General features: G+C 42.5%; 1 protein-coding gene across 6 annotated transcripts; it reads left to right on the top strand.

Annotated features, from left to right (window-relative positions):
• Positions 1-9642: 9642 nt before the first annotated feature.
• On the top strand, positions 9643-25931 carry OPTN (optineurin). 6 transcript variants are annotated; one of them, XM_058804726.1, is made up of 14 exons: positions 9643-9694; positions 10327-10503; positions 12186-12388; positions 14550-14696; positions 15732-15808; positions 17855-17986; positions 19057-19138; positions 20367-20482; positions 21160-21309; positions 22268-22361; positions 23018-23176; positions 23844-23974; positions 24711-24787; positions 24936-25931. In XM_058804726.1, the coding sequence occupies exons 2-14, from the start codon at positions 10338-10340 to the stop codon at positions 25055-25057; spliced, it is 1656 nt and encodes a 551-aa protein (XP_058660709.1). In that variant the 5' UTR covers positions 9643-9694; positions 10327-10337; the 3' UTR covers positions 25058-25931. The 6 variants fall into 6 exon arrangements, with proteins under 6 accessions (XP_058660709.1, XP_058660707.1, XP_058660708.1 ...); XM_058804724.1 differs by having other exon boundaries at positions 24708-24787; XM_058804725.1 differs by having other exon boundaries at positions 17852-17986.
• The last annotated feature ends 634 nt before the right edge of the window (positions 25932-26565 follow it).

The following is a 26565-nucleotide window of genomic DNA, read 5'->3' as shown; positions in this document are numbered from 1 at the left end:
TGACCTGCCCAGAGGCCCATGCCCCTCAAACAGTAAATTGGGTCTGATAGCTATGTGCTGCCTGGAGCACCCAAAGCCCAAAGACAAAATATTAAGTAGGAAACACCCGAGAGAGGTCACTTACCACTGGGAAGATCCACAGGCTGCCCCTTGAGAAATAAATCCAGTTTGAATCACCCCCAGCAGATCTGACAGGCTGAAACATGGATTCAACCATTTGGCATGTGGGTATCAGTCTGCATCTCATCAGGCAGCTGGACTTGATTTCTGCATGCCTCTCCCTTTAATACCCAGGTATTTCTTCATGTGGAGAAAACAGATGGTCCCTGTGCTGCCTGGCTCTACCATGAGCAACTTATGTGTTGGCAAAGGCATTTTTTATATTACTGGAAGTGCTGAGATGAGTTGGGAATCCCACATTAGGAGTACTGAGAAATTATGTTTTCTCTCTTCTCTCAGTGAAGAGAGTAGTGGGACAAGAGGAACATGCTCTGCCATTTCTCTGCAGAATCATTTCTCTGTGCTTCATCCCTCAGTGGGGAAACTGAGGAGCTGGGTAGCTCAGGAGCCAAGTCCTGTGCTCTGGATGAAAGCAAATCCCTCCCAAAGGTCCCATGCCAGCTGCAGCCTGGCTGTGTGACCACAGAAGACAAAGAGGAAGACATTTGTTCTATGACACAATGTAGAGCCTTAGGTGCCAGGGCACCTGAACAAAAAATGAGGCCATGCCATGCCCTGAGGCTCTGCACAGCTCAGGTTAGGAGACACCATCACAGACACATTGTCATACACAAACCCTAAATTAAGTCATTTATCTCCATGTGGGGAACTCACCATGCACACATGTACCTAAGTGTCTTGGTTTGAAAAGACAGGTGTCTGTTAAGGAAGGCAGGAACCTCCCTTGAAATGGAAAATGTAAATCCCCTCCCTCTGAATTATATAATTTTGAAATTAAGGGGCTCTCAGGCAAAGATATGGGAATAGGAATAGCAGTTCTTTACTAGGAAAATTAAAAATACAAATGCAATAGTACAAAAAAAATAAACCACTGACAGAGTCAGAGTACAACTTGACACCCTGTGGGTCAGGGTGGTGGCAGCAGTCCCATTCCATGGTGGCTGCACCCCTCCTGCAGTGCCAGCTGTGGTTCTGTTGAAGCAGGGATCCTGTACAGGGGTGGAGCTTTCCTCTGAAGGTTCAGTGCTGGTGTAGATGGGCCTGGTCTTCCTCTGGGAATCCAGAGGAGAAGAAAGCTTCTCCTCTGGGAATGCAGTGGAAAGAGGCTGCCTGAGTAGTTCCAAATCTCAGAATATATCCAGGTAGGAATGCTTGGCTCCTCCCCCTGGGCAGAGCATCTCCCAGTGGGATGATGGAATTTTATCTGCCATGCAGTGACACTCAATGGCCCATTAACAGCAGATACCTCCCTGGAGGGAGGATTGCATGTGGAAGAGATAAAGAAAACTGCCCAATTAACACAAGATAACTGCCCCATCTCTAACAGATAGCAATAAAATAAACACCCTCAGCCACATCTTGCAGCCTAAGACACTGAGAGATGTTACACGCCCAATGTCAAATGGCCTTGCAAGTCACAGATCCTTTAATTTAATTACCAGTACTTGAAAATGCAAATCAAAGTTTCTGTGGATGAAAACAAGACAATTGACTGACTCAAAAATCCTTAAATTTCTAATCCAAGATGTCCCTTTAGAGCTGAAAAAATTGCAGAAATGACTGCCACAGTAAGTAGATTAACCTTTTTTCTAAAGACATGAAGTATCCAACTAAGAAAGACTTTAGCTGCAGTAATTACTTGACTATAATAAAATAAGTGTATGTATTAAGTGTATTTCATCAAAGTAAACTAATTTTTATTCATACCACCAGAAGTAATAATAAAAGTTTAAAAAATCAGAACCATTGTTTCGTGTCCTAAGAAGCTTTAGAAGCACTAAGGAATTAAGGATTTGCTAATAAAATGTGGTGAATAAACAAAAACCACAGAACGATTTTAAGAAGCTTGAATAAACTAGAGAAATCAATGCAAGATAAATGAGAATCCAGAGAAATCTGATTTATATTAAAAATCCCTACAAAGAATCATGCATCATAGTCTGGGTGAAATGAAATCACTGTGTCTTTTTTCTAGACCTGAACAGACGTGCCCAAAATGCAGATTTCACCACAAGAGAGGCCATTTCCTGAGAAATTTGGGACAGCTATAGGTGGTGGTTCTGGCAAAGGTGTGTCATGCAAAGAAGCAGATCTCAGTGATAAGGATAAAACCAGGATGAGAGAAAACTGACAGAAGATGACCAGAATAAAAATATACAGGTATATGTGCCTAACATTTTTCTCCAGTTCTACTTTTATGGTGCTACTTGAAATTGCAATAAATAAACAAAACCCTGCTGCTTCAGAAGGGGAATCAGTGATCAGAATTCTTTCAAGGTGCCATTGAAATGAAAACAATAATTTTTTTGCTTGTACTGAAGCACATAAGCAGTTGTTTAACCAGCTCTGGATCTTTCATTTTTCAGCTCTTGGCAGTGTTGGACCCTGAGCCCCTGCCCAGGCTTTGCTCACCAGCAGTGCTATGTGTGATTAGAGCATTTTAGTGCTGGAACTTAAAGCCCAAACCTGAAAAATGTCAACCTCACTTAAGAAGTGCTCAGCGCCCTCAGCTGTCTGAAAAGCACTTTGTTTTCTGACAGAATTTCAGTCTGAGTTTACTGCCTCACACAGCCTCAGAAAAGTTCTCCTTCTCTACTTTTTCTTGCAAACCAAATTATTCCCAGTATTCACTGCTCTCCCAGTGCCCTGGGCAGGAACAACTTTCACTAGATTAAGCTTCTCAAAGCCCCATCCAACCTGGCCTTGAATACTTCCAGGGATGGGGCATCCATCCATAGCTTTTCTGGTCAATTTGGGCCCATTTTCACCACCTTCCTTGCAAAAAAAAAGTCACTCTTATGTGCATTCTAAACTTACCCTCTTTCAGTTTAAAACTATTTTCCTTTATCCTGTCACTACTAGTCCTGTTAAAAAGTCTCTCTCCATCTTTCTTACAAGCCCCCTTTCAGTATTGAAAAGCTTCAACAAGGTCTCCCCAGAATTTTTCTTCTCCAGGCTGAACAACCCCAACTCTTTTAGCCTGTTCACAGGAGAGGTGCTTCAGCACTTTGTTTATTTTCATGGCCTTTTTCTGGACCTGTTCCAACAGGTCCAAAGGCTACTTCTCCCCAGCCTTCTACCAAAACTGTGTGAGCATGTTTTGAGTCAGCACAAGCAAAACTGCTTTAGGTAAAAACAGATCCAGATTAAAAACCTCTGGCCTGGTTCACTCTGATCTGGTTGCATGTGTGCACCTGCACTTCCTTCAATGGCAGTGTTGTCTCAAAGAGGTTTAAACACCATAAAAACTGCACTCCAAGGCTCCCTGCAGCAGCTATATTCCCAGGGGTGCTGGGGTATTCCTGCTGCCATCACTGAGACAAGTCAAGGCTGCAACATGAGAATATCCCTTAAATGATCAGGGAAATACTGCAATTTATGAGATGTTCTTGCAAGCTTCAATTCCACCTAGTAGAAAACACAGTATCTCAAGAGCAAGATGAGGACATGGTTCCATGTCTCAGGGTTTATGGCTTGCAGACCCACAAGATGCTCTAGAAAAAAACCAAACAGTTAGCTCCTATCAGGAGTGTGATCTGGGGTGTCTTATTGGGAAATTCTGTACTGTAACAGCCTCCATAATGTTCTGGAATTTTCCTCTTCTGCATCCCATCAAAAATTCCAGTGCAACTCAGTTCACTGGGGTAGCACTACGTCCCTCCTCCAGATTGTGTAAAAAGAGAAATAGTGAGAAGTGCAATTACACAGCCCACTAGAGTGACATTTTCCACATTTAGCAGGAAAACAGCTTGTGGAGTCAAAGAGCTCTTCAACCAAACATCCTAGCAAGACATTTGAGGTAAAAAGAAAATAAGGGGCATGTATGACTGAAAACATTAGAAAGATATTTTTAAAAGTATTTAAGTGGTAAAATTCATTAAGAACTCATTTGCCTCCAGGCTATAGTTGAGAGTTATGCTTTTTTAAATAATGTTTTTAAAATAATATAATTTTTTAATATTTAAAATAATGTTAAGTCTAAATATTTTTATTTTGACCATCTCTTTGCAGCCAGGAAGCAATGCTTTCTTTATGTCATAATGTTTGATGGGAACCTGGCTCATCCCTCCCCATGGCCCATCTGGTGGTATGGAGCTGTTCTCTTCTAATGAGGAACACAGGTGCATTTCAGGATACAGAAAGCAGTCTTATCTGCCAGAGATTTTTGCCACAGAACCTTCTGAAGAGAGCCTTCCTCAGCTCCATTCTTGTTTCATTTCCTCTTGAAGATTTATATAGAAAATTAAGAAGTTACTTCTTCCAAGGGGACAGTCCACTGTGTGTGATTGTTCCTCCACAAGATGCACTGACATTGCTCCTTGGCTGTCTGAGACTTCTCCATCTGACCTGGAATCCTCATGTTCCATTCCCTTCTTCCGTGGCTCTCCAATTCCTTCTCAATTAAACCCTAAAATAGTCCCACTTTAACTTTGATCATTCTTAGGCAAAAGAAAACCTCCCTCCTCTATGTCTGAGCCCTGGGTCACGTTTGCTGGTTGACCTGCCTGTGTTTTCCTGGCACGGCTGTACTTGGCAGCAATGCCACATTCCAAGGGCTTCAGACATTTTCTCACTCTGCTGCCTTCTTGGTGCAAATTTCACACTCAGAAAGAGCAAAAGAAAAGGGCAAAGATGCCTGTATTTTTTAATTCTTCTGGTATTCTGGAGCTCCTGACCTGTTCAACAGATGACAATATGGAAAGAGAATTGCTGCCATCTATTGGAAAGAGAAAACAAGGATGGTGGTCAGTTTGGTTTTTAGATTTTCTGCACATTTATCCATCTTATTTTTGGCATGGCAGCTGCTGAGTGAAATGTACTGCATCCTGAGTTGACACCAGTATCTGCTGAGCAGTCACAAAAGGGAAGACAGCCTGAACAAGGACCTGGATAAGTTATTCCACAGCCAGGAGCCAGTTCATCTCCTCTGCAATGACAGACACAAAATCACAAAACCAATCACAAAACCATCAGACCTGTGGTTAACATTTTGCTCTTCTCCTCTGCAAAACCTCTAAAGCAGCTTACTGACAGGCAGAAAATTACTTTGTCATCAGAGCTCCTAAGACAGGGCCAGGTACCTGGAGGAAATAGTGTGGAATGTTTTTCATTTCTGCTGCTCATGCTAGACTGTCCATAAGCGGGATATTTTTGCTAGTTTGACTCAAATCACTAAATTTATTAGGAAAAAAACCTACAGATAATATTTTTGACTGGTGACAGAATGAGTTGGTTTCAAGAAAGAAATCAGAGCTGCTGGTGAGGAATTCCGGCAACTTGGCACAATCAAACTGCAAGTCACTAGAGGAAGGAAAAATCTGAAAAATAAAACTGTGACATCACAATTTCCCTACATTCCAGCAGTCTCTATATTAGATCATCCAAAAATTGTCCTAGAGCATCTTTACTCTCCTGTGTCATTGCACAGGAGTGTTACATACCTGCAGTTGTAAAAGAAATTATACATTTGGCTATATGTGGGAGGGAAAGAGGTACACAAAACACTGCACTGAACTCACAATGGGCCAAAAGCAGTTAGTTAGACACATTCTTTGGCACTTTGCTGCACATATCCTGCCCACAGCAGGGTTATTAGATTGAAAACAGGACCTTGGGTCATTTTTTTCCTACTACTTCATTTCTGTCATCTGTTGGCTTCCTGAACTTCCTTTTTGATTATTTTCCTTTGGAAGGTAAGAACAGTATCAATAGCAATAGATCCAACGCTGGACTGATAATCAAAAATCCATGATGATCCCAGATTTAAGCTGTCCTACTATCTGTCAGTGGCAGACACACATTCAGGTCATACATCTGATTTTGATGCTCTTTGTAGCTGTTTTACTGTAGATGATAATCTAAGGCCTAACTCTGTTTAATGTAAATTTTACCAGCTGGCTGTGAGCCCTCCCCAGGCCATGGTAGCACTTAATTGTTGGCAGAAATGAATGCATTTCATCTTCATAATCTTCTCTCTAGGTTATGGTGACATTCATCACAGAGTACTGCTGACTGCAGAAGTTGGATGTGCTTTATAACAACCCCTCTCCCCCACTTAATCTGCTCAAAGCCTGCAAAGAACATATCTTGATGGTGTTTTCAAATTACCTGTCAGCTGGAAATTAAGCTTAATCAGCAAATCTGAAGTCACAGCAAACACTCCAGCATTTTGCTGGCAAGAGGCCCAGGTATTAATCAAGGTTAGTAGTTCTTCCACAGACATGCAGATAGCTCTGTGGCAGATTAAACAAAGCCTCTTTAGGCACCTGAGCTGCTCAGAGGACATGATCCAGACAGGATAGGGCCTATTCCTTGTGTCCTGAGAGAAAAGTCAGTCTTTGGGTTATGTCTGTACATTATCCATGGGATCCTGGCCAAAATCAGGAGTTTCCAGCAGCTACTGCAGCAACAGTCAAGGAGGCAATGCTGAGATTTGAAAGACAGAAAGAGAAAAGCCAGCAGAAGAGATTCAGAGGCACGTGAGCTCCACATAAGCCACAACAGACAGAGAGATGGATAAATTGTAAGCTCTGAGTGTATATATATAGAGATATTCATAGAGAGGTGTTTCCAAAGTTCAAGCCTTGGCTGATTCTCAGGACTCAGCTCCCAGATAACTGCAAAAACAACACCTAAGATGTTAGCCCAGACTGATGTGATAATTCAGCACAATTCTTCATCATTTCAGACTCAGCTACACTGAATTTTCCCACATTTGCTAGGAGTCAGGGTGTACACAAAGACTGTTTCCATGGCTCAGATGCCACAAGGAAATGTCTTAAGTAACTTGACTGCATCTGAGCCCTCAGACCCAGAGGTGACCAATGGGTTTTTTTGCAAACAAATGTTATGGAGTGGTTTGGGGAAAGCTGGACAGTTTTATACCTCTTACCTCCAAATATTTGTATTGCTGTATGGCGTAGAGAGATGGGCTACTCCTAACTCAGCCCAGCAGTTCAGCCCACTCACCAGGAGAGCCAGAACAGATCTCCTTCCTACACAGAGCCCACACATTTCATTTCTGTGTGTCACCTGTAACCTGCAGAATTGTCAAAAGGATTCATCACATGAGAAACTGTGGTGAAAAAAAATCTGATTAAAATAGGTGGGCCCAAACAATTGCTTTATCCCTTGTATTCCCACAAGGCTGATGTGCAACAGGAATTCTGTGCAAACACTTTAATCTTCCTTAGACAGAAGCCATTTTTTTCTTTCATGTAAATAAATTGTCTCATAGTTTTTATTTTTCCCAAAGCCTCTTTGGTTATTTATCTCCTTTCTGTATCTACAAGGACTCTAATTCTTCTTCGGCTTTAAAAAAGCAAACTGTTTCATTGCAATTAGAATCAGATATATGACTTCTGCTTCCAGGCAACCCACCTCCATTTTAGAACTGCAAGCAAGGACAATTCTTGCATTTGGATCTCTTCAAAGCATTGTGAGATACATAAATCTTACTTGCAGTGAAGCACACACTGAAAAGATAAACTGCTCCCCCAAAACTTCTGTATTTGTGGCTTAAATAATATCTGCTCCCAAAAATTAATTCTGGATTAATTTTGAATTAAATTTCTGAATTAAATCCCAGACCTGGGATTACTGAGGGAACAAGTAGCTATCAGGAGTGCAAAAAAAAAAAAAAGCTAATGTTTATTTAAACTCCTCTGACAAGAAAAATTCAATTTTCTTTGCTGCACGTGCAGTAAGGTCTTGCTGTCTGCAAGAACCTAGCTCAGAGCTCAAATAAAAAGCCATGATGGGCTGCTAGTAATTCTGTTCCTCAGTCTCTCAGAAGGTTTCATTATTGCCCCTCTTCTAACTCCCATACACTCCTGTCTAATATCCAGCCACAGATGCAGTGATGGGAGACGACAGCAATTCCAAAATCATATTCCCAACCACAGAGAAGATCTCACTCTACCATCAAGGAGACAGATTCTGTTCATTAGCAGTGTAAGCAAAAAGCACATGGATTAGGGACTCAGTATGCATAAATCTGCTATCAGACCTGTTCTTTGCACCATGTAGGCGGCCCCAAATGTTTGCTGGCTCTATTTCTTGGCAGATTTGTAAGCTGCAGCCTGTTTAAATGCTGAACCTGTAAAAGGACTCCTTCCTGCCAGTGTCCACCAATCAAACATCCAATGGGCTCATTGCTTCTCTCCATCCTGGGAAATCCCTGGCTGTGGCACTTGGAGGGCAGCTGGAGAGACCAGCCCATGGAAAGGCACGACTTTATTAGACAACAGGCAAAGGACATGGCAAAGCAGCATTTTCAAATCAAAAGAGCTTATTTTCGAGCCATGGGGGTTATTTAATGAAAGACTGGTGTTTTCCACATTGGAAACTGACATTTTAGCTACAACGGCTACAATTTTTCACATCCTAAATGAAGGAACCAAAATGTCCTGGTTGGCTTTATTACTTTAGAACTGGAAGTTGAGGAGCTGCCAGCCCCACATCCTGCTAAGCAGAGTCACAAAGCACTGGGGCTGTGCAGGGTGAATGACCCCAGCTAACCCCATCCCGGGAATCTGCCATTTAAAGGCTTCCAACCACATCCTTTGACAGCCATTAATGGACTGTATCCCCACAGCATGGCAAAACCTTTCCTAATTGATTTGATCCTGTGGCAAAAATCACTAAAATCCTGTGCAATAATGCTCCCTTTTGTTCACCTCACACCCCCCTCTCGATCCTGTCTTTTGCCTCACGCCAGGAGAAGCCATTGCTGCCCCTCGTACTGGGCAGGGCTGAGGCCACACCTCGAGTGCTGTGCTCAGTTCTGGGTCCCTCAGTTCAGCAGGGACCCTGAGGTGCTGGAGGGGGTTCAGGGAAGGGCAGTGGAGCTGGGGAAGGGTTTGGAGCATGAGCCCTGTGAGGAGCAGCTGAGGGAGCTGGGTTTGTTTATCCTGGAGAAAAGGAAGTTCACGGGTGACCTTATCGCTCTATACAAATCCCTGACCTGGGGTTGTACCCGGGGGGGATGTTGGGCTCTGCCGCCAGGAAATCAGCGTCAGGATGAGAGGACATGGCCTCGAGCTGTTCCAGGGAAAGTTTAGGCTGGCCACTGGAAGGAATTTCTTTACATAAAGGGTTTTTCGACATTGAAACCGGCTGCCCAGGGAGGTGGTGGAGTCACTGTCCCGGAAAGTCTGGAAGTGGCAGTCAATGCCACTGCCTGGTTGACAAGGCGGTGCTCAGTCATAAACTGGACTCGAAGATCTCAGAGGCCTTTTCCAACCTCATGGACCCGCAGGATTTTTCCCCCTCAGGGGCAGTGCTCCCCACGCCCCCTTGCAGCTCCATGGGGGACTTGGCTCTCGCCCCGCCGGGCCGGCGGCCCTCAGGGCAGGAGCCGGAAAGCGAGAAGGAAGCGAACGCGGCGTGCCCGGGAGGCGACGGGAGGAGCGGGGCTGGGAAGTCCCCGCGGAGGCGGAGGCGGAGGCGGGGACGGCGGGGGAGGGCGGGCAGTCCGTCCGTCAGCTGAGCGGCCATGGGCGCGCCGTGAGGGGTGAGTGGGGACGAGGTCCCTGAGGCCAGCCCAGAGCGGGGGGGTGGCGGTCGCCATGGCCCGGCTCGCCCGGTGACTCGGCGGATCTGGGGTGGGCCTGCGGGAAGGAAGGGCAAGGCGGGGAAGCGCTGTTTTGCGGCTCCTGGGGGCCGGTCTGGCCCAGGGACGGAGCGGCCGTGCCTGGGCAGAGGCGGGTGGAGGCACCGCAGCCTCCCCAGCACCGCGGTGGGGTTTGCAGGAGAACAGAAAGAGGGGACAAGAAAGCGAAAATGAAAGTTAAAAATCAGCGGAAACGGGCTCTCGGCCGGGCGCCGACAGGGCCGGGCGGCGGGGCCCGGGTGCTGTCAGGGATGGGAAGGGAGTGGGAGATGCGGGAGTCTCGTTTCATTCCCAGAGAAATGCGCTCCTGAGGAAGGATTGGTTAGCCGAAAGACGTCTTTGGGATAATGTGTTTTAGGCCCACGGGGGATTAATTTAGACTCACGGATACTCTGGTGTAGTGGGATTGAAGGTGCCTGTGTGCTCTGACAAGGGATGTGGCTTGCATGTGTTAATAAAATGCGTGTGTGATAATGCTTTCTTTATAATTTGGCAAGAAATTGAAAGTTTGCTCTTGGCAAACCTTGTAACAGCTGCTTCAGAGATGTCCAGCAAGTCGAAGGGCCGTCCTGCTGAAAATGGAGAGCATTCCAAGAGCAAAATGGAAAATGGAGTGGACAGCATGGCAGCCCCAGCCCTTAACACCTACACTCCGGAAGAGATGGTGCAACAGATGAAAGAACTAATCACTGAGAACAATGAGTTAAAAGGTGATTGCACACGTGAGCTGGTCTTGAAATGCAAGAGCTCTGAGTCTCTTCTGAAGGGTTTGTTTTGTGCTATGAGTATGAATTCTGTGCTTGTTTGCCCTTGCTGGGTAGCATCTGCTGTATAAACAACTCTGCAAGTGACAATGCCAGTTTGATAATAACACATCAATAGGATATTTGATAGCACACATCAAATTGAATTGGTGTGGTACATTAGGGGGAGAACAACCCAATGTAAGGGTGGCTTACTTGCTCTTGAGTTTTATATATAAGCACTGTGTATTTTAGAGGGTGACATGAAAAACCTCTTCCTATGATGTGCTATTTGCTCATCAACCTCTAAAGGACTATTTTGGTTTGCATTGTAGAAGTGTTTGATCCATTACAAACATTTTGCCAAAGCTGCATTAGGAGGGATGGGTACTGTACCTTCCATACTTCAAAAAGGAATGCTGGCTATGGCAGGGTACATCTGGGAGAAACCAGTAGCCTTCCCTGAAAATTCCTAATGATTTGAGATACATTTACTTCTGGATCTGGAATTTAGGTGTCAGTTATTTCTTCCTTTAAATGATTAGAGCAAAACCTGGGGGATCTGAGAATTTTCTGTGTAAAAGATGGAAGTATCTCACTGTTTATTTGACAGCAGAGCATGGATTCACATATCTCCTGTATTGTGATTTTACACTGGTGTTTAAATTCTTCCTGAATCATTTTTGGACGTGATCCAAACTTTTCTGTCTCATGGGAATCTAGCAGGAAAGTTGTTTGTAGAAGTACGTCTGGTATTTTGCTAAAAGGTCTTATATAAGGTAACATTTACAGCTGCTGTAACCCATAACTTGCAGAATCATTCTCCAGACTCTATTTTTTGACATAACCTGAAGGATTCATGGGCAGTTTATCATATGACATCAGGATGTAATGGAAGTAACTGGAAAGTACAAGTATAAAGGATTTTTAAGTAACCAGCTTTGAGTTACTTGCTTAAAAACAAGCATGTCTAAAATAATTTCACTGACTCTGCCTAAAAATCTTGTGAGCATTTTGCAAGACTGATACTGTTACATACTGGCTTTGTTACTTACAGGGAACTGACTTGGCTTTAAGTTGTTTGGTATATTTCAATGCTTGCAATCAAATCTTAACCAAATAAACCGTACATTTTCAAGGGGTGAGACAGAGCACACCAGTTAACTAAAATGTTACAGCACATTGCGGGAGAGCATTGTTGGGCGTATTTGAGACATTTGATTTGATAGCATCTGTTTGCATGCAGTAATTCACCAGTCTAGGATGTTTTCCCTGCCAAGTCTCGGTAGTTTCAGAAGCTCAGTTCAGCAGTTTTGGGCTGATCATGTGAATACCACACACAGCAAGATACCAGGTATCTCTTGTGAGCAATCCTTCTGGCTTCTTGGTTTAGGAAAAAGTCAAGAAGTCAGTGAGTGTGGGCATGTGATCCCAGCAGTGGATTTAAAGCTGTTTATTATGGTGCTAATGGACTATGATAAGTTTAGTTTTGGTATTTAAGGTATGCCAGACAGAGGCTCACATTTCACACCCAATTATTGCCAACCCATTTGATGCTGAAGAATGCTGAGCTCAGTGTAGTGGAAATCTGCTGTTTCATGGACAGAGTGTTGATGTGATTCAATGTCTTCTCTCTGGCTGCCATTTAGAAGCCATGAAGTTGCACAACCAAGCTATGAAGGACCGATATGAGGAACTTTCCACCTGGAGAGAGAAGCAGAAAGAAGAGCGAGAATTTTATGAGTTAAAGTTTAAGGAGGCAAAGCAGTGCCTGCAGGCCAAGTGCATTGAAAATGAACAGCTACAGCAGCAACTTCAGAGCTTAAAGGAAAGAGAAGAAGGAGCTGAAATGGTAAATAAGGAATTGGTTAGATTGACATGCTTTTGAATTGAAAATCTGGAGCATTCAGTCCCTTCTATGATTCTAGGATTCATCACACTGGGATGGTTTGGAGATTTGTTAATATTTCCATTTTATCCTTAGCTCTAAGAAATGGTCTTCACCTGACTTACTTTATAAAAAGTGAGGCCTTTCAGAATGTAGAAACAGAAAATTATGGCACACCTGAGATAATTTACTTTTTCTGTTAGCATTTAGTAAACAATAATAATTAAACTTTTTTACATAATAAATAAGAACTAGCATTTCTTGCTAATTTTTCATTTACTCTTGGATATCTCTTTACTTTATCCTTCCCTTTACTTGTTAGATTATCTGTCTCTCATGATCATTTAATTGCTTTTTTTATTGTGTTTCCAGGAGCAGGTTTCCAGGGAGAAGTTGACATGTAAACAAGCAAAAAAAAAAAAAAAAAAGCGTCATCTATTTTTATTGTATCAGCCTTCTTTTCTGAAAGCTCTTTTGCTGAGGTCAGATTAGATCTGTGCTTCTGCTGCTCTGTTTGAGTGTGACTGAGCTTTCTGTCTGTGTCCTGCCTTTGGCTCTGTTACACATCATTTCTAATGTTGCAGGTGGTTGCACAGTAGCCAGGCAACATTTTGCAGGTGGCACTGAAGGCATCTGTGGGCAAAGCTGATCAAAACAAAACCTGCTTTGTGTCCCAAATGGTCATGTGAAAAGTTAATTAAGAAGTTCATGCAGAGCCAAACTGATGCATTCTGGTGTCTGGTACCTCCAAGACCCATGTGGATTCTCTGTTGTCTGATGAGAAATGAGTGTATTAACCTTTTTCTCAACAGAGTCACTAGTAGACTCTCCCTTCCTCCTGACTGTTTAATGGAGCTCTGTAAGAAATGTTTCAGCATGTAAATCAAAATTGGCCAATAGGTCAGAAGATGCAAGGGGGAAGAAAGTCACGTTTAAATAGTGTGATTGTGTAAGTATTATTTACACAGTCTTTACAGAATGAAAACTTGTTTCAGGATTGTCAGGAAAATTCAGGATTTCATAAATTGTTCAGAATTTCATAAATCTGGAATATTTTTAAGGGGAACCAGAGGATTTATAATCTTTCTGCCTGTTGTAAAGCGTCTTGTACTTTGAATGCCTGAAGGATGCTGTTGCCAGAGTTTTCCAGCCTGCTTGAGAAATCTAAAATCTCTATCATTCCCTGGAACTGACTCTAAATGCATCCTCTTACAGTATAAGCACAAAATCAGAGACAGCAGAGGGTCAGAGTGGTATTGTGGGATGAGAGACACTGTCAACACAGATAATGTGGAGATTTGGCATAATCATATCTTAGAATGTAATTCAGACTTCAGGAATTGTTCAGAATTTGCATTGATGGTATGTGCTGTTATAAAACATTATCAGGAGGTGGAAGCTCAGATTACAAAGTGAGGAAGAAACAAACTCACAGGGAAATGTTTCATAATGGGGAGCAGCATTTAAAGGAGAGGAAATAATGAATCTTGCTGGCTGTGTAGAGGCTTAAGAGAGGGTTTTGAGTACCCTAGAGAAAGGGAAAAGGCAAAGGAGATTATTGTAATTGGAAAGAGGGAAGTTTGAGGAGGTTCTCTGAGGAACAGAGACTTTGTGGAAGGGATCTAAGACTTTGTATGAAGGTCAAGGAATTGGGAGTATTTATAGATGGAAATGGGGTACAAAGAAGCCAGAAGGTGGGGAAAAGCTAAGAATGGGGTGTGTGGGAAAGCTCTCTGCCCACTGATCTTTTCTCCCTTGAATCTTAGATTTGGGAAAAGAGGAATAGGGATATGGGTGAAAAAATGCAATAATTCTGGAAGTTGGTTGATACCCTATGTAGTAGCAAAAGGCATAGACTCAGGCAAAAATTTACATCCTAATTATGTGTGCATTCAGAAAACCAGTCCCATATTTTCCAGCAGTGGGATGCCCAGTGTTTCATTTATTTGGTTTTACAGTTTAGACTTCTTCTGTTGAGTGAACTAGAACACACTTTAGGAGTCTGTCCTGTTGGGTTTTCAGGCAAGCCTGAAGAGAAGGGATGCAGGACTCTGTTGTGTTTGGGCTGTGTGCCCCTGGGCTGCTGTTCCCTGGTGTTGGCTAATGCAGGGTGTGTCTATCCCAGGAGGCTCCTGAGAAGGAGGTGAGGCAGCTGAAGGCCCAGGTGCAGCGGCTCCAGGCTGAGAAGGCAGATCTGCTCGCCATCATTTCAGAGCTGCAGCTCAAGCTGAACATCTCAGCTGAGGATTCCTTTGTGGAGATTGGGATGAATGTAAGTAAAGGGAGCAACGGGAGCACAGTAACCTGCAGCCAGGTGCCAGACTAAATAATTCTGTCATTCTTTCTGTCATTCCTAGATTACCTGCTGTAGAGCACTTGTGTCTTAAAGGACTTGGAATTATTTTATGTCCTTCCACTCTAAAGCTCTAAGCAAATTAATTTCATGGATAGCCTCTATTGCAGTAATTAAAAATGTTAAGTCTTGATGTTCCCAGAAATTTCAACCATCTTTTGTTAAGAGGCAACACCTGTGCATAAATGGGGCATTTTCTTTTGAAAATGGGGCTTACTTCCTACTGACAGATAAATAGAGATGCAGGCAAACAAAGCTTAAGTGCAAAACTCTAGAGAGTTTGCCTCCCTAGAGGCAAAAAAAATGTACTTTTTTTACTGTTCTTGTATCTGGAATCTCTTCACAAACTGAAATGTGAAAATGTAGCCTCTGCTACCCCTCTATTTCTCATATCATTCCTTTGGAAAGTAGATGTGCAACAAGAAATTTTAAAAATGTAATTAAAATTTGTTTGGAGTTGTCAGAGAAAACATAGGGGTGCATTCTCCTTTTTATTTGCTGGAAGGATTCTCCTTTGGGCTACAAAGTGGGTTTGTAGGAGTGGGGAGTTTGTCAAGGAATGGGGTTTGTAGAGGGAAAGAAGAGTTGTTCTTTTAGGAGGCTGGAGAGTGATCTCTGGGCTTATATTGAAAGTCACCTGCAGTGCTGCTGACTTGCTGTGTGCCCAGTCATCTTCACAGGGGAGAGTGGCTGTGGAAGTTGCTGATGAATGGAGAAGGGCAAGTCTCATTGTTGTTCCTATTCTCTAATCAAGCTGGAAGAGATACAGGGAAAGGCATGTGAAGTATTTAAATTAAGAATTTCCAAACATGAAGATTATCTGTGGGAGTTTTTTTATTTATCTGTATTGCCATATAGCAATTCTCCCTGTTTTTCTTCATTCCTTAAATAAATAAAGTCCTGCTGTTCTGCTTAGATAAAATACTGAGCTAATAGTGGTTTTTTCTCTCCTAGGAAGGGGAAATAAATAGAACTGCAAAGGAACGTCAAGAGAATAGTGGTGAAATGCCCAGTGATGTTGCTGTCTACATGTATGTAGGTTCTTGTGTGATATGTGTGATTCAGACTTCTGCCTTGAGTTTTGTTTTCAATGTAAGGGAATTTCTTTCTAAGAGGAATGCACTAGAAAATCCTCTTTTTCTTTGGCTTTGCACCCCTCCATTGCAGTAGCTCTACCTCATAGCATGCCGCAAGACCCTCAGCTCTCTGACATTTTTCCTTCCAATTTTTACTAGCTGACAAGAGGGAGTGCATACTCTGGCAAGTTGGGCAGGCATTTGTGGACATTCTGGCTTGCCAGCTCTTCAGACTTTTAAGGGAGGCCAAACAAAAAAGACAAAGAGGCTGCAGGGACTTGTTCCCTCCTAATCATTGGAGACCATCCAATAGAGTATCTGTCCTCTACCCAGTTATACTGGTGTTGGTAAGAGTCCGAGGTCTTACAGTCTTTCAGATCTGACCCTGTTGGAGTGTGCTTGGTATGAAGTGTTTCCATGATGGGGTAGACACACAGTGCAACACAGTCCTTGCTTTTCAGGTTATTGGGTTTAAGGTAGCAGCATTCTGTTCAGGTTACTTCTCAAAATTCAATCTTTACATCAGCACCAGGACACAAGGGACTTTCTTGCCCCTGGCTGAACCTTTACTCCACGTGGACATAGACATCTGATACTGTTCAGCTTTCTACTTTGGATACTGCCCAGTTTAGCAGCTAGATGGTTTTGGCTGAACTCTTATTTACTTTGTGCCTTTGCTTTTGAAAGGGAAGGATACAGAAAATGCTAAGGACATAGCAGGCCAGAAAGCTGTGCTCCATGTTGTCACTCCTATGTCACTGCAAGGGAGTGCTTCAGTGTAATATCAGAGAACCTTGTCCCTCAGCATGCAGATAAGTTGAAGGAGGAAAAAAAATAAGGGTGTTACAGTTGTGGACAAAACTGAAAGAGTTGCTGACCACAGACCAAGCTGCAAGTATTAAGCTTGTTAGCTGTGGCTTGTGAGAACACTGATTATAAGACATTCCCTGTGGAACTTGCTTACCTTTGGAGGAGAATCTGGGCCATATCTACAAGAACAGGGGGCATACGTAGCTCTGAAAATATTTCCAGTGTCACCACGTGCCTTTGTCCAGTGCTGAAACTTCAGACGGGTGCTGTTAACAAGTTCAGTGAAATGTGATCCACTCAGGATGGATTTATTTCTGTAAGGGTAGAACTGCACTAAAAATCCCCTGATAAAAATTATTTACTTAAAATATCCTGGCTGAACACTGTCTTTTGAATTTTGCTCACCAGAGGTTTCTAGCTCTCAGAAGCACACAGAAGACTCTGCTTTGCTTTCTTTTCTGAACTACAAAAGCAGAACTTTAAACACATGTTGTTTTACAGCTGAGACTCTGAAATATACAGTCTAACTTCCCTGTCATCCATGCAGTTTGGGGATTTTGACTTTCTGTCTAGATGGCCATAAAAATGGATATAATGGAACGCATTATTTTATCACTTATCATATTTTTTGGAGCTTTGTATTTGTTCTGGTTCAATTTACAGTAGCAAAATATGATTTTGAAAAGAGCTATAGAATATGAGGAGGGTAAAGTGTTAAAGAGATTTTTTTTCTGAACAAGAAAGTGATTTCTGATGAGCATTTTTAGTGGGATATGCTTTCTTTTCCATAAAGGAGCAAGGCAGAGGTAGAAATGTTCCGTGCTTTATTGTAAGAAAAAATTGTTTGTAGGAATGGACAGCAGCACTTTGCAGAAAGGGCAGCAAAATAGGTCAGAATAAGTGCACTGGGTTTTGTATTGTCATAACTGCTTTTGCTTCCCTTGCTTAGTGCTGAATTGTTCCCTCAGCTGGAAGGGGCCTGCCTGTGCCCTTCGTTTGCACTCACAGGGGCTGTGGCTGCTGGTCTTGGCTCTTGGCAATTGGGAATGAGCCCTTTGCTCAGAGCACTGTTTCCAGCACTGTGTGAATTGGTGGCCTCTCAGACTGGATTCCAGCATTAGGGTTGAGGGAGTGTGCTGCTAAAGGGGTTGCTGTTGTTATTTACATCTGGTCTGGTTTGGTTTGAAGCAGGAGCAAATCTGCAGATGAATCAAAGAATTTGGAGTCTGAGGAGCTAACTGTGAGCCAGCTGCTCTGCAGCCTTAGAAATGAAACTCAGAAGAGGGAAAAACTTGAGGAGGAGCTGCAGGATCACAGAGAGAGGTATGAAGTAGGTGCACTGTAACATTTGGAGCTGTTTTCTTTCAGGGCTGCTGCAGTTACCAAGTCTCTGAATGATCAGCAACAAGCTGAAATATCAGTGTGATTTGAGGAATTTCCTGAGCCCTCTGTTGTAATAACATTTTGTGGTTATCTGTATAGGGATAAACCACAGGTTTCTTGCAAGGGATTTTATTTTCATTTCCTGAAGTGCCACAGATCAAGGCAAATGACCAATTTCCTCTTGGGTTTGAACTATCCCTGGGTTATTCAGAAAGATAGGATGACTAGTTGAGGCTCTTCTCCCCATTTACTCCTCCGTAGTTATTTGGCTTTGGATGAATCATCTCTGTGTGTGGCCTTAACCAAATCACTATGTCTAAAACAGGTCCTCTTCGTGATACTGCCATGCTACATTTAGCAGTGTGTGAGCTTGCAAAATCTCCTTAGAAATGTCTAAAATAAGTTTAATTCCAGAGTTTTCACAGTGAGACCTGTATGAGGGTCTGTCTCCGTTCTGTGGGTGTAAATCAGCACAACTGTTCAGGAATGGCCAATTGCCCAAGCAGTTCCAGATCCCCACTTCAGAGAAACAGAGTAAGACATTATCTACTATGAAAGGTTGGTGTCACAGTAATTGCTTCTATGTGGTCTTCCTAGAAGAGGTAATGAGCCATAACCAAACAATTCTTAGAAACCTCAACCCCTAAAAGTACCACAGGAAACCAGAGACAATATTGATCACTGGATTCAGTGAACAGAATGGTCTGTTTCCAAAGAGCTGGCACTTTGGACTGTACCAGAGATCCCTTTGGACTGAATGTCATGACCTTCATCACACCTGCAGACTTACACATCCATTTTAATTAAATGTACAGTGTCCTGTGTTCTTCAAGAACCCCCATGATTGTGCAGGCCTTCCTGTATGTCTGTGCTTTCCGTTCTGGCTTGTGGTTTTTCTGTGGTTGTGATGTTACAAAGAGAGTCATCACTTGCATGAAATCCTTGTATAGTCACAACCTCACCTGAAGCATAAGCCAAATCCATCATTATTGGCTCTTTCTCTTTTCCAGACTGTCAAAGCTGGAGAAGGAGACCAGAAACTGCCTGGAGAGTGGGACACAAACTGAACAGGAAGAAGAGAGTTCAGAAGCTGTAAGTTCCTGTCCTCAGTCAAGATGCAAAAACATAGAGCTGCCTTGTTGAGGTCACCAACCTCAGAGTCTAGATTTCCACTTGCACTCAGGGAGCAAAGGGCACTTGTCCTGCCCAGGTAATGGAAGTGAACTTTGATGCATCTTAGAGGTGGTTCCACATTCCAGCAGCCACTGCAAAGGGGTGGCACTGGGGGCCAAGTATTCAGGAAGCTTGGCATAACTGCAGTTATACCACATTGCCCTGGCCATGCCCAGTAAGCAGAGAGAAATACAATAATTTCTACCTCCTGAAAGCATCTAGACTGTGAATTTCCTCACTGCTGCCTAAGTCAGCTTTTGGATCAGAATCCAGTGACAGCATACTGTAAAATAGACTTTAAACGTGGAGCTCATATGGCACCTGCTTTAGGTTTGTTCATGTTTTCAGTGGGGTTACAATGTTGGGGCATAACTATTTTAGATTGAGATGCAGTTCCAAGCAGAAACTTAGTCCTGATATTCTCAATTAAGATTTGAAAGAGTGTTGGGGGTGGGATTCAGCTCCAGTCAGATGCTTCAACTTCTGTGCCTGCAGCTGTAAGTTTCTATGTGAGGTGAGAGTGCAACCCCTTAGCCTTGGAGATCCATGCTGGTTCAGTGCAACTGCACAATACAGGCAGCTAAGAGTGCTTGTATGTGAGGTGTGAGTTTGTGAAGTGCTGCATGGGAATTGGAAGTGTGCTGTGGGACCTGCTGGAGACCTGTGCCCTTCTGAAGGTCAGGAGAAGTATTTTAGGGCAGGCTTGGTTAAACAAGACCAGTCTGCCCTTCCTAGGAAAAGCAGATGATGTCTTGGTTAATTAATGTTTTCCAGTGCTCTTATCTCCACTCTGCCTGAGTTACAGCCTGGGCCAGTACTCCTCATTGAAGTGGACACTGAGGTCAGCCCTTGTGCTGGCAGCTGTTACCATGTACACTGTTGTGTTTCTTCAGAGGCTCCTGTCAGCAGAGCTCATGTTACCTGCCTCTGTGGTAAAATGGAAATCTTTAGTGGAACAATGGAGGGGGTGCAGTGTGAAATAATTGTGAAGCCTTGTAGATGAGGGCTTATTACTGAGTATAGACTGTAACTGTGCAAACTAACTTAGGCAGTTTTCTCTAGTGAGACTTCCTACTTATCTTTCTTAGCCTGTAACTTTACTATCTTAAAATGTCCATATGTAATTTTCTTTTTTTTTCTCTAAAAGGTTGGCAGTGAAGTAGAAGCCCTGAATCTGCAAGTCTGTGCTCTGTTTAAAGAGCTTCAGGAAGCCCATGAGAAGTTAAAAGAAGCAGAATTGATTCAGAAGAAACTTCAAGAAAAGTAAGGCTCAGAAGAGCAAAAGTTCTGTCATGACACCCAGTACTTGTCTGACAACTCCCATCTTGGGAAACTCACCAGCTCTACAAATACCAACTAAAATAACTGTTTCATAGAAGTGCTGTCAAAGAGTGCTTCTTCTTTGTAAGTGGTGAAGTGCAGAAATACAGCAATTGTCAGAAAGTCTGAGCTGCCAACCTAGTTCTGCAAATAGAACCTCAGTGCCTTGAATTATAAGATTTGGGTTGTAACACTTCATGATGTAAAGAAAAAATCTTTTCTATTTTCTCCTTCACATAATCAATCCCTATTCTGGCTTTAGAGGAGAAAGCCAAGGGACTTGGTTATAACCTTTTCACATGAGCTGGGCTTTGAAGAAAAGCTCTGGGCTTTTGAAGAAAATTGTGTAGGTTATAGAAGTGGTTACAAGACCCTATTTTTTTTGCTTAGTTTCCTGTCAAATTCCAGCTCTTTGAGATTCATAGTAGTAAGAAAATTAATGTTGGTTTCTATAGCTTTGTTTTCTGATGGTTGTGTATAGACTGATTTTTGTCTTTCCCTGTTTTTCATCAAAATATGCCTTTCAAGTGAACAAATACTCTTTTTGCTATATGCCTCTTGGGAAAAATCCATTAGGAGAGGGTGAGAGAAGAGATCAACCTTTTTTTCTTTTCTATCAGGTGCCAGGTACTGGAAAGAAAAAGCTTGGCTGCTGCATCAGAATTGGAGGAGAAGCAGCAGCTGATATACACCATCAAGAAGCTGGAACTTCAGGTGGAGAGTATGCAGGCAGAGGTCAAGCTGGAACAAGCCAAGACACATGAAGAAAAGTGAGTATGACTTGGCTTTGTATTCCAGGCAGGCATTATCAGTGAAGAAGAGAAGTCCAAGGGAGCCCAGCCAAAGGAGAATTGAATCTGAAATACTACTTTTGTGTCCTGTACCCTTTGAAACCATGCTGTGTTTGTAGATTATGAGGTAGAAGTCTGTATTCTTTCCTCTACTGAACCCCTCACTTAGGAATACTTGAGCTTTCAACTCTGACTTGTATGTTCCTTTAACCATAAAGTCCAAGGTGGAATAGAGCCAGGTGTAACATTGAAGTGGAGGAAGCAGAGAAGTGACAACAGCTGTGCCACTGACCAGCAGGGGTAAATATGGACACCTCCTAGAGGGCAGGGACAAGTCAGATGCTGACAGTGCTGGGAAAGTGACATTAATGAAGAGATCTGCAATCCCTACAATATCTTTGCACTAGGAGAGTCAAGTGTGTGGTCAGGCTGAGGTAAAGAGAGGCTGTTTGCTTTGGCTCCCTGCTCCCTTTCATGTGCAGTCTGTGTAAGGAGTGTGAAAATGTCAGTCCAAGCTGGTCAGAGAGGCTGAACTTCCTGAAGGACACATCTTCAGCTGCTGCAGAAGCTGCTCATTGTCTTCAGAGTCTGTCTGATAAATTCTCCTTCACTTGAAGTCTGAATCAAGACTTGGATGTCTTCCTAAGAAGGTTATAACATTGAACAGAATTTGTGAGCTTCATATAAAAAAAACAAGTGATGGATTCTTCAATATGAAATGCAGTGATCAGTAAGGACACTGGTTTGACTCAATCAATGGATAGAGCAGCACACAACTCATTGAAAGAGAGATGTTGAGACATGGGGCATGACTTTTTCTCACCAGAAATGCACGCTGATTTGCAAGGAGCTGGTAGTGGCTTTTTTTAAAGTTCTAACATTATTCAGATTTCAAATAATTGTTTGAAATTTTCATCTCTTTTCTTGTCATAAACAGGACAAGATACAATAACCTCCAGGATTCATATAGCAAGCTCCTTCCAGAACTCACTGAGGCAAAGAAAAAAATTGATGAAATGAAACTCAAAGAGGTAAACTCATCACAAGAAGGAATCATAATTAATTAGGGGTGAGGGGGAAGGGGTGGGAGAACATCTTTAAAATCAAATTTGGTCAGGAAACAACTGTCATCCCTTCTACATAATTACATGCAACATAGCAGCACTGCTCTGATAAACATAGATCCTGTGGTGTCAGTTACAGAAAACTTTATCCACACATCAGTACTTCCATGGTGGTTTTGGGTAAGGTCTAATCTGCAGTGCAGTGCATCACAGAGTCCAGTCCTCAGACAGAAGTGATAGATACGTCAGTGTTCCTGCAGCATCATTTATAAAAATGTGGGAAGTTAAATCTCTAAACATTTTTGTATTCTTAAATAGAATGCCTGCCACAGTGAGGCCTTGTTAGGAACTGAAGCACTGTGGAAGTGCCACATTGTTCTGTGTAATTTCAGAAACTGGGAAAACATCTTTTACAGTGTCCACTAGGGGGTTGTCTGTTAACTTGATACAATGTAGTTTGAAAGCTCAAAACTAATCTTTAAGGTAAAATATCAGTCATTACTGCTGTCTTAGTCCAAGGTCCCTTGGTGACCAAAATGGGAACCTTTTCCAAGGACAGGAGGAGTAAGAAGCAAACTTTCACTTCAAGGAGTTCATGTCGTAATCACAATTCTTCTTTGCAGCTGGACAGAGTAGATAAAGCTGTGGTGGAACAACTGACAGCAAAGGTGGAGTTGGCAGAACAAGCCCTTGCTGCAAAGCAGCTCCAGATAGATGAAATGAAGCAGCTAATTGCTAAGCAAGAGGAGGACCTTGAAACTATGTCTGTGCTCCGTGCTCAGGTATCAGCTCTTTACACAACCTGGCTCCTTCCCCACCCAGTATTCAGAAACCAGGAGGTATTTAATGGCTCATTCTGGAATGCTGAATACATTTTCTCAACTTGAAAGCATAACACCCCTTACTTGGCTTGTCTTGCAGAGCCTTTACCCACTGTATTCTGGGGCTCTAGGAGGAACTATGTATGCTGGAGTCTGGCATAACAAACAAATTGGGAGTAGATGTGTGTTTAGAACCACTGGCTTAAGAATCACTGCATATGTTTTAGGAATGATTTTACTCAAACCAGCATGTGTTAAGTGACTAAAAAGGGTTTGCCTCACATTTAAGGCACAGAACTGGCATCTTGGCCTGGTTCCACTATCTGAACCTCAGATATGTCAGTGTAATCAGTCAAGTCACCTCCTCACTGCTTGTCTGTGCCTCCTTTCTGCCTCTGTACAGCAGAGGCAATACCTGTGTCCCAGGTAAGGCACTCAGAGTATCTTTTACAGAGTGCAGAAAGCATTAGGCTTCCTTCACCTTAGGAGAAGGGCAGGTCTTGGCTTTGCAGTGTGTGTGTGTTTTGAGTAGATGCAGATTATGATACAGATTTGTGATTTTGACATGTAATATACAAATATGGTTCAAAGTTACAAATTTTCAGCCTGATTTCATTTCTCTGATCAGATGGAGGTTTATTGTTCTGATTTCCATGCTGAGAGGGCAGCAAGAGAGAAGATCCATGAGGAGAAGGAGCAGTTGGCTGTCCAGCTGGCATACCTACTAAAAGAGCAGCAAAACTTTGAAGACCTTGGCCGGTGAGAACAGCCTTTGGCTGAACTGCCTTTGCACTGTCCTGTTACTCTGTTCTGGTGTTGACCAACATTGTGAGCATCTCAGTAGAAAGGCAAATAACTTTGCAGACATTTCTTGCTTAATTTGAATTTAAAAGGAGAAAAAAAATGAATTGGCAACTTCTCAATTTTCTGGTAGAATCTCTGTAACATGTGTTAGTTCTTAATTGGGTGCCTTAGTAAGTTTTCATTTTGGATAATGCATGCTTGGTAAATTCTCTCTGTTGATCCATGTGAGTCTCTTTGGGTTTTGGCCTCAGTTTTAGCTGTGATTCTGCAGCAAATCTTCCTGCATGTATGCCAGGGATATCTGGTGCTTCTCCAGGAGGCAGTGGTGAATACACAGTTCTGAGTACTGTGGTAGTTGAATCAAGTTATGTTTCACATTAACTGCACACTGAGTCCTTTTTATGGTATAACTTGCTTTTCTACCTAAAGCAAATTTGCAGTTTTCCCTGAACAGCTGAGAGTCCTTGGAGTTTTCCAGAGAAGGGTGCCCTGGATCCCTAGGTGTGTGGCTGCCCAAATCCTGCTGCTGGTGTCACTTGCATGACCCTGATTTCAGCAGACCTCTGGCATGATCTCACAAAGCAGTGGCATTTCTAGGCCCTGTTTCTGAGCAACAGTTGTGAACTGAATGCATGACCAGTTGACAGGAGTCTGTTTTCAGAGCCCTTGACCTGTTTATTACCCACAGAAGCTCTCTGGCAGAGATGCAGAGTCGCCACGGAGCCAGGATGCCGGATGGGGAGCGCTCACCTCACCTTGTCCAAAGAGGTACTGCAGGCACCTTCTCCAGCCCTCAGGGGCAGGTTCAGGTTACAGCAGCTCTGCTTGGCTGCAGACAGCTTCCCTGTGGTTATCTCTCTGCAGAGAGCAAAATGAGGTAATACAATAGTTCATCATTTATCTTCTCTGCTTGCAGGAACCAATAGTCAAGACTGGCCAGAGCAGCGGAATATTTCTATTTATGCATGTCCTAAATGTGAAGAAATTCTACCTGATTTGGACACACTGCAGATTCATGTTATGGACTGCATTAATTGAGTGATGCCCTCCAGTTCTTTGTCTTCTGGAATTTTACCTGCCAAACACTTGGGAGTTTTTCCTTCTTGCTCAAATAATGCTCAGCTCTTATGTCCTATGAAGGAGATTTTCAGGCGTTTGCTTTGCTAATTCAATGGGAAAAGGGTAAAAACTCTTCCCATGTCCTGTAGTGACTAATCTTCTTGTAATCTGCTTTAGAGAAGGAGTTTTCATAGATTAACAACATGGATGTGGTACAGAACTTGCGGTGTGTCTGCTGCTATGAAACCTTTCAGGAACATTCCCCTGAAGTGCTCTGCTCCATGGCTACTCTGCAGAACAGGGCTGAATCACTGAAGTCAGAGGAGAGATGAGATATTTGCTGATCAAATATATATATACATATATATATATATAAAATAAATGTGAGCCTGTAAATACTTCATCTCTTACATACTACATACCAGGAAAGTAATACACAAAAAAACCTGTTTGAGGAGCTTTCAGCAAAATGGAATAGTGCTGTATTCATCGAGAATGGGAAGTGAACCCTGATGTTTCTCCAGATGGCCATTTCATTGCTGCCCTTGTGACCATACTAATCTGATGTTACATTTTTGATGGCTTATGTAACTCCTTGCTTTAGCCAGATGTGGGTAAGGTTTAAAATGGATCAGCTAGGTCTGATACATGTAGCTCCTGCTGTACTCAAGTCACTTGGTTTTATAGAACTGTTCATTTTTATGATGTTGTCTTAATTTTTCTTTATTATAATACAAGCATTTGAACTTGTACAGTATTGTGGTGGAAAGCACTGAGATGGATGTAACCTAATTTAAAAAGAGTATAGTGGATTTTCACGTATCAAAATAAATCTGCTACAATTATGAATTTATCTGTGCCTGTGAGTACATGGAAGACTGGAACAGGATTTCAAATTCCTATGTCAGAAAAGCTTGTATAGAAAAAACTGTAACGGATTAGTTCTATTCTTGTCCTCCCAGGTGTTTTTATCTCAACAAGAAGGAGAAAATCCCTTTTTTGTCATTGTAATTTGAGTAAGTTTTTTACTTTGCTTGTTGTCATTGTTGTTTTAATTATCACTTTTAGACTCTGGATTCTTATTTCCTGTTATAGCTCATCTATAGCTTCATCCATAATTTCAGGTAACACAAGAGCTGACTGTTGTGAGTAGGTTTTTATCAGCCTGCTTGCAACCTTCTTCATCAATTACAAGTAGATGCAATATCTTACTGGCTTTTAACTGGTTCCTTTCGACAGTAGGATTTATAGGCTTTTTTTTTACCCTGAATCCAGTTTTATTATGGGAGTTGTGACAGCTACATATTCTGCAATGATCAAAATCTGATGGAAATGCTACTAGGCCAGAAGCAAACTAACAGAATAATAGAGCTGATTTCATCTGAGAAGTATTAACCTTAATGAAAACACAGAAAATCAGTGTGAAAGGCTGAAGAAGGAATAACTTATGCATTTGTCAAATCAAAATGAATCATCTGAGGAGGTTT

Source organism: Ammospiza caudacuta, chromosome 5, assembly GCF_027887145.1.
Source record: "Ammospiza caudacuta isolate bAmmCau1 chromosome 5, bAmmCau1.pri, whole genome shotgun sequence".
Classification (NCBI taxonomy): Eukaryota; Metazoa; Chordata; class Aves; order Passeriformes; family Passerellidae; genus Ammospiza; species Ammospiza caudacuta.
This window is presented reverse-complemented; position numbering and strand designations above follow the sequence as displayed.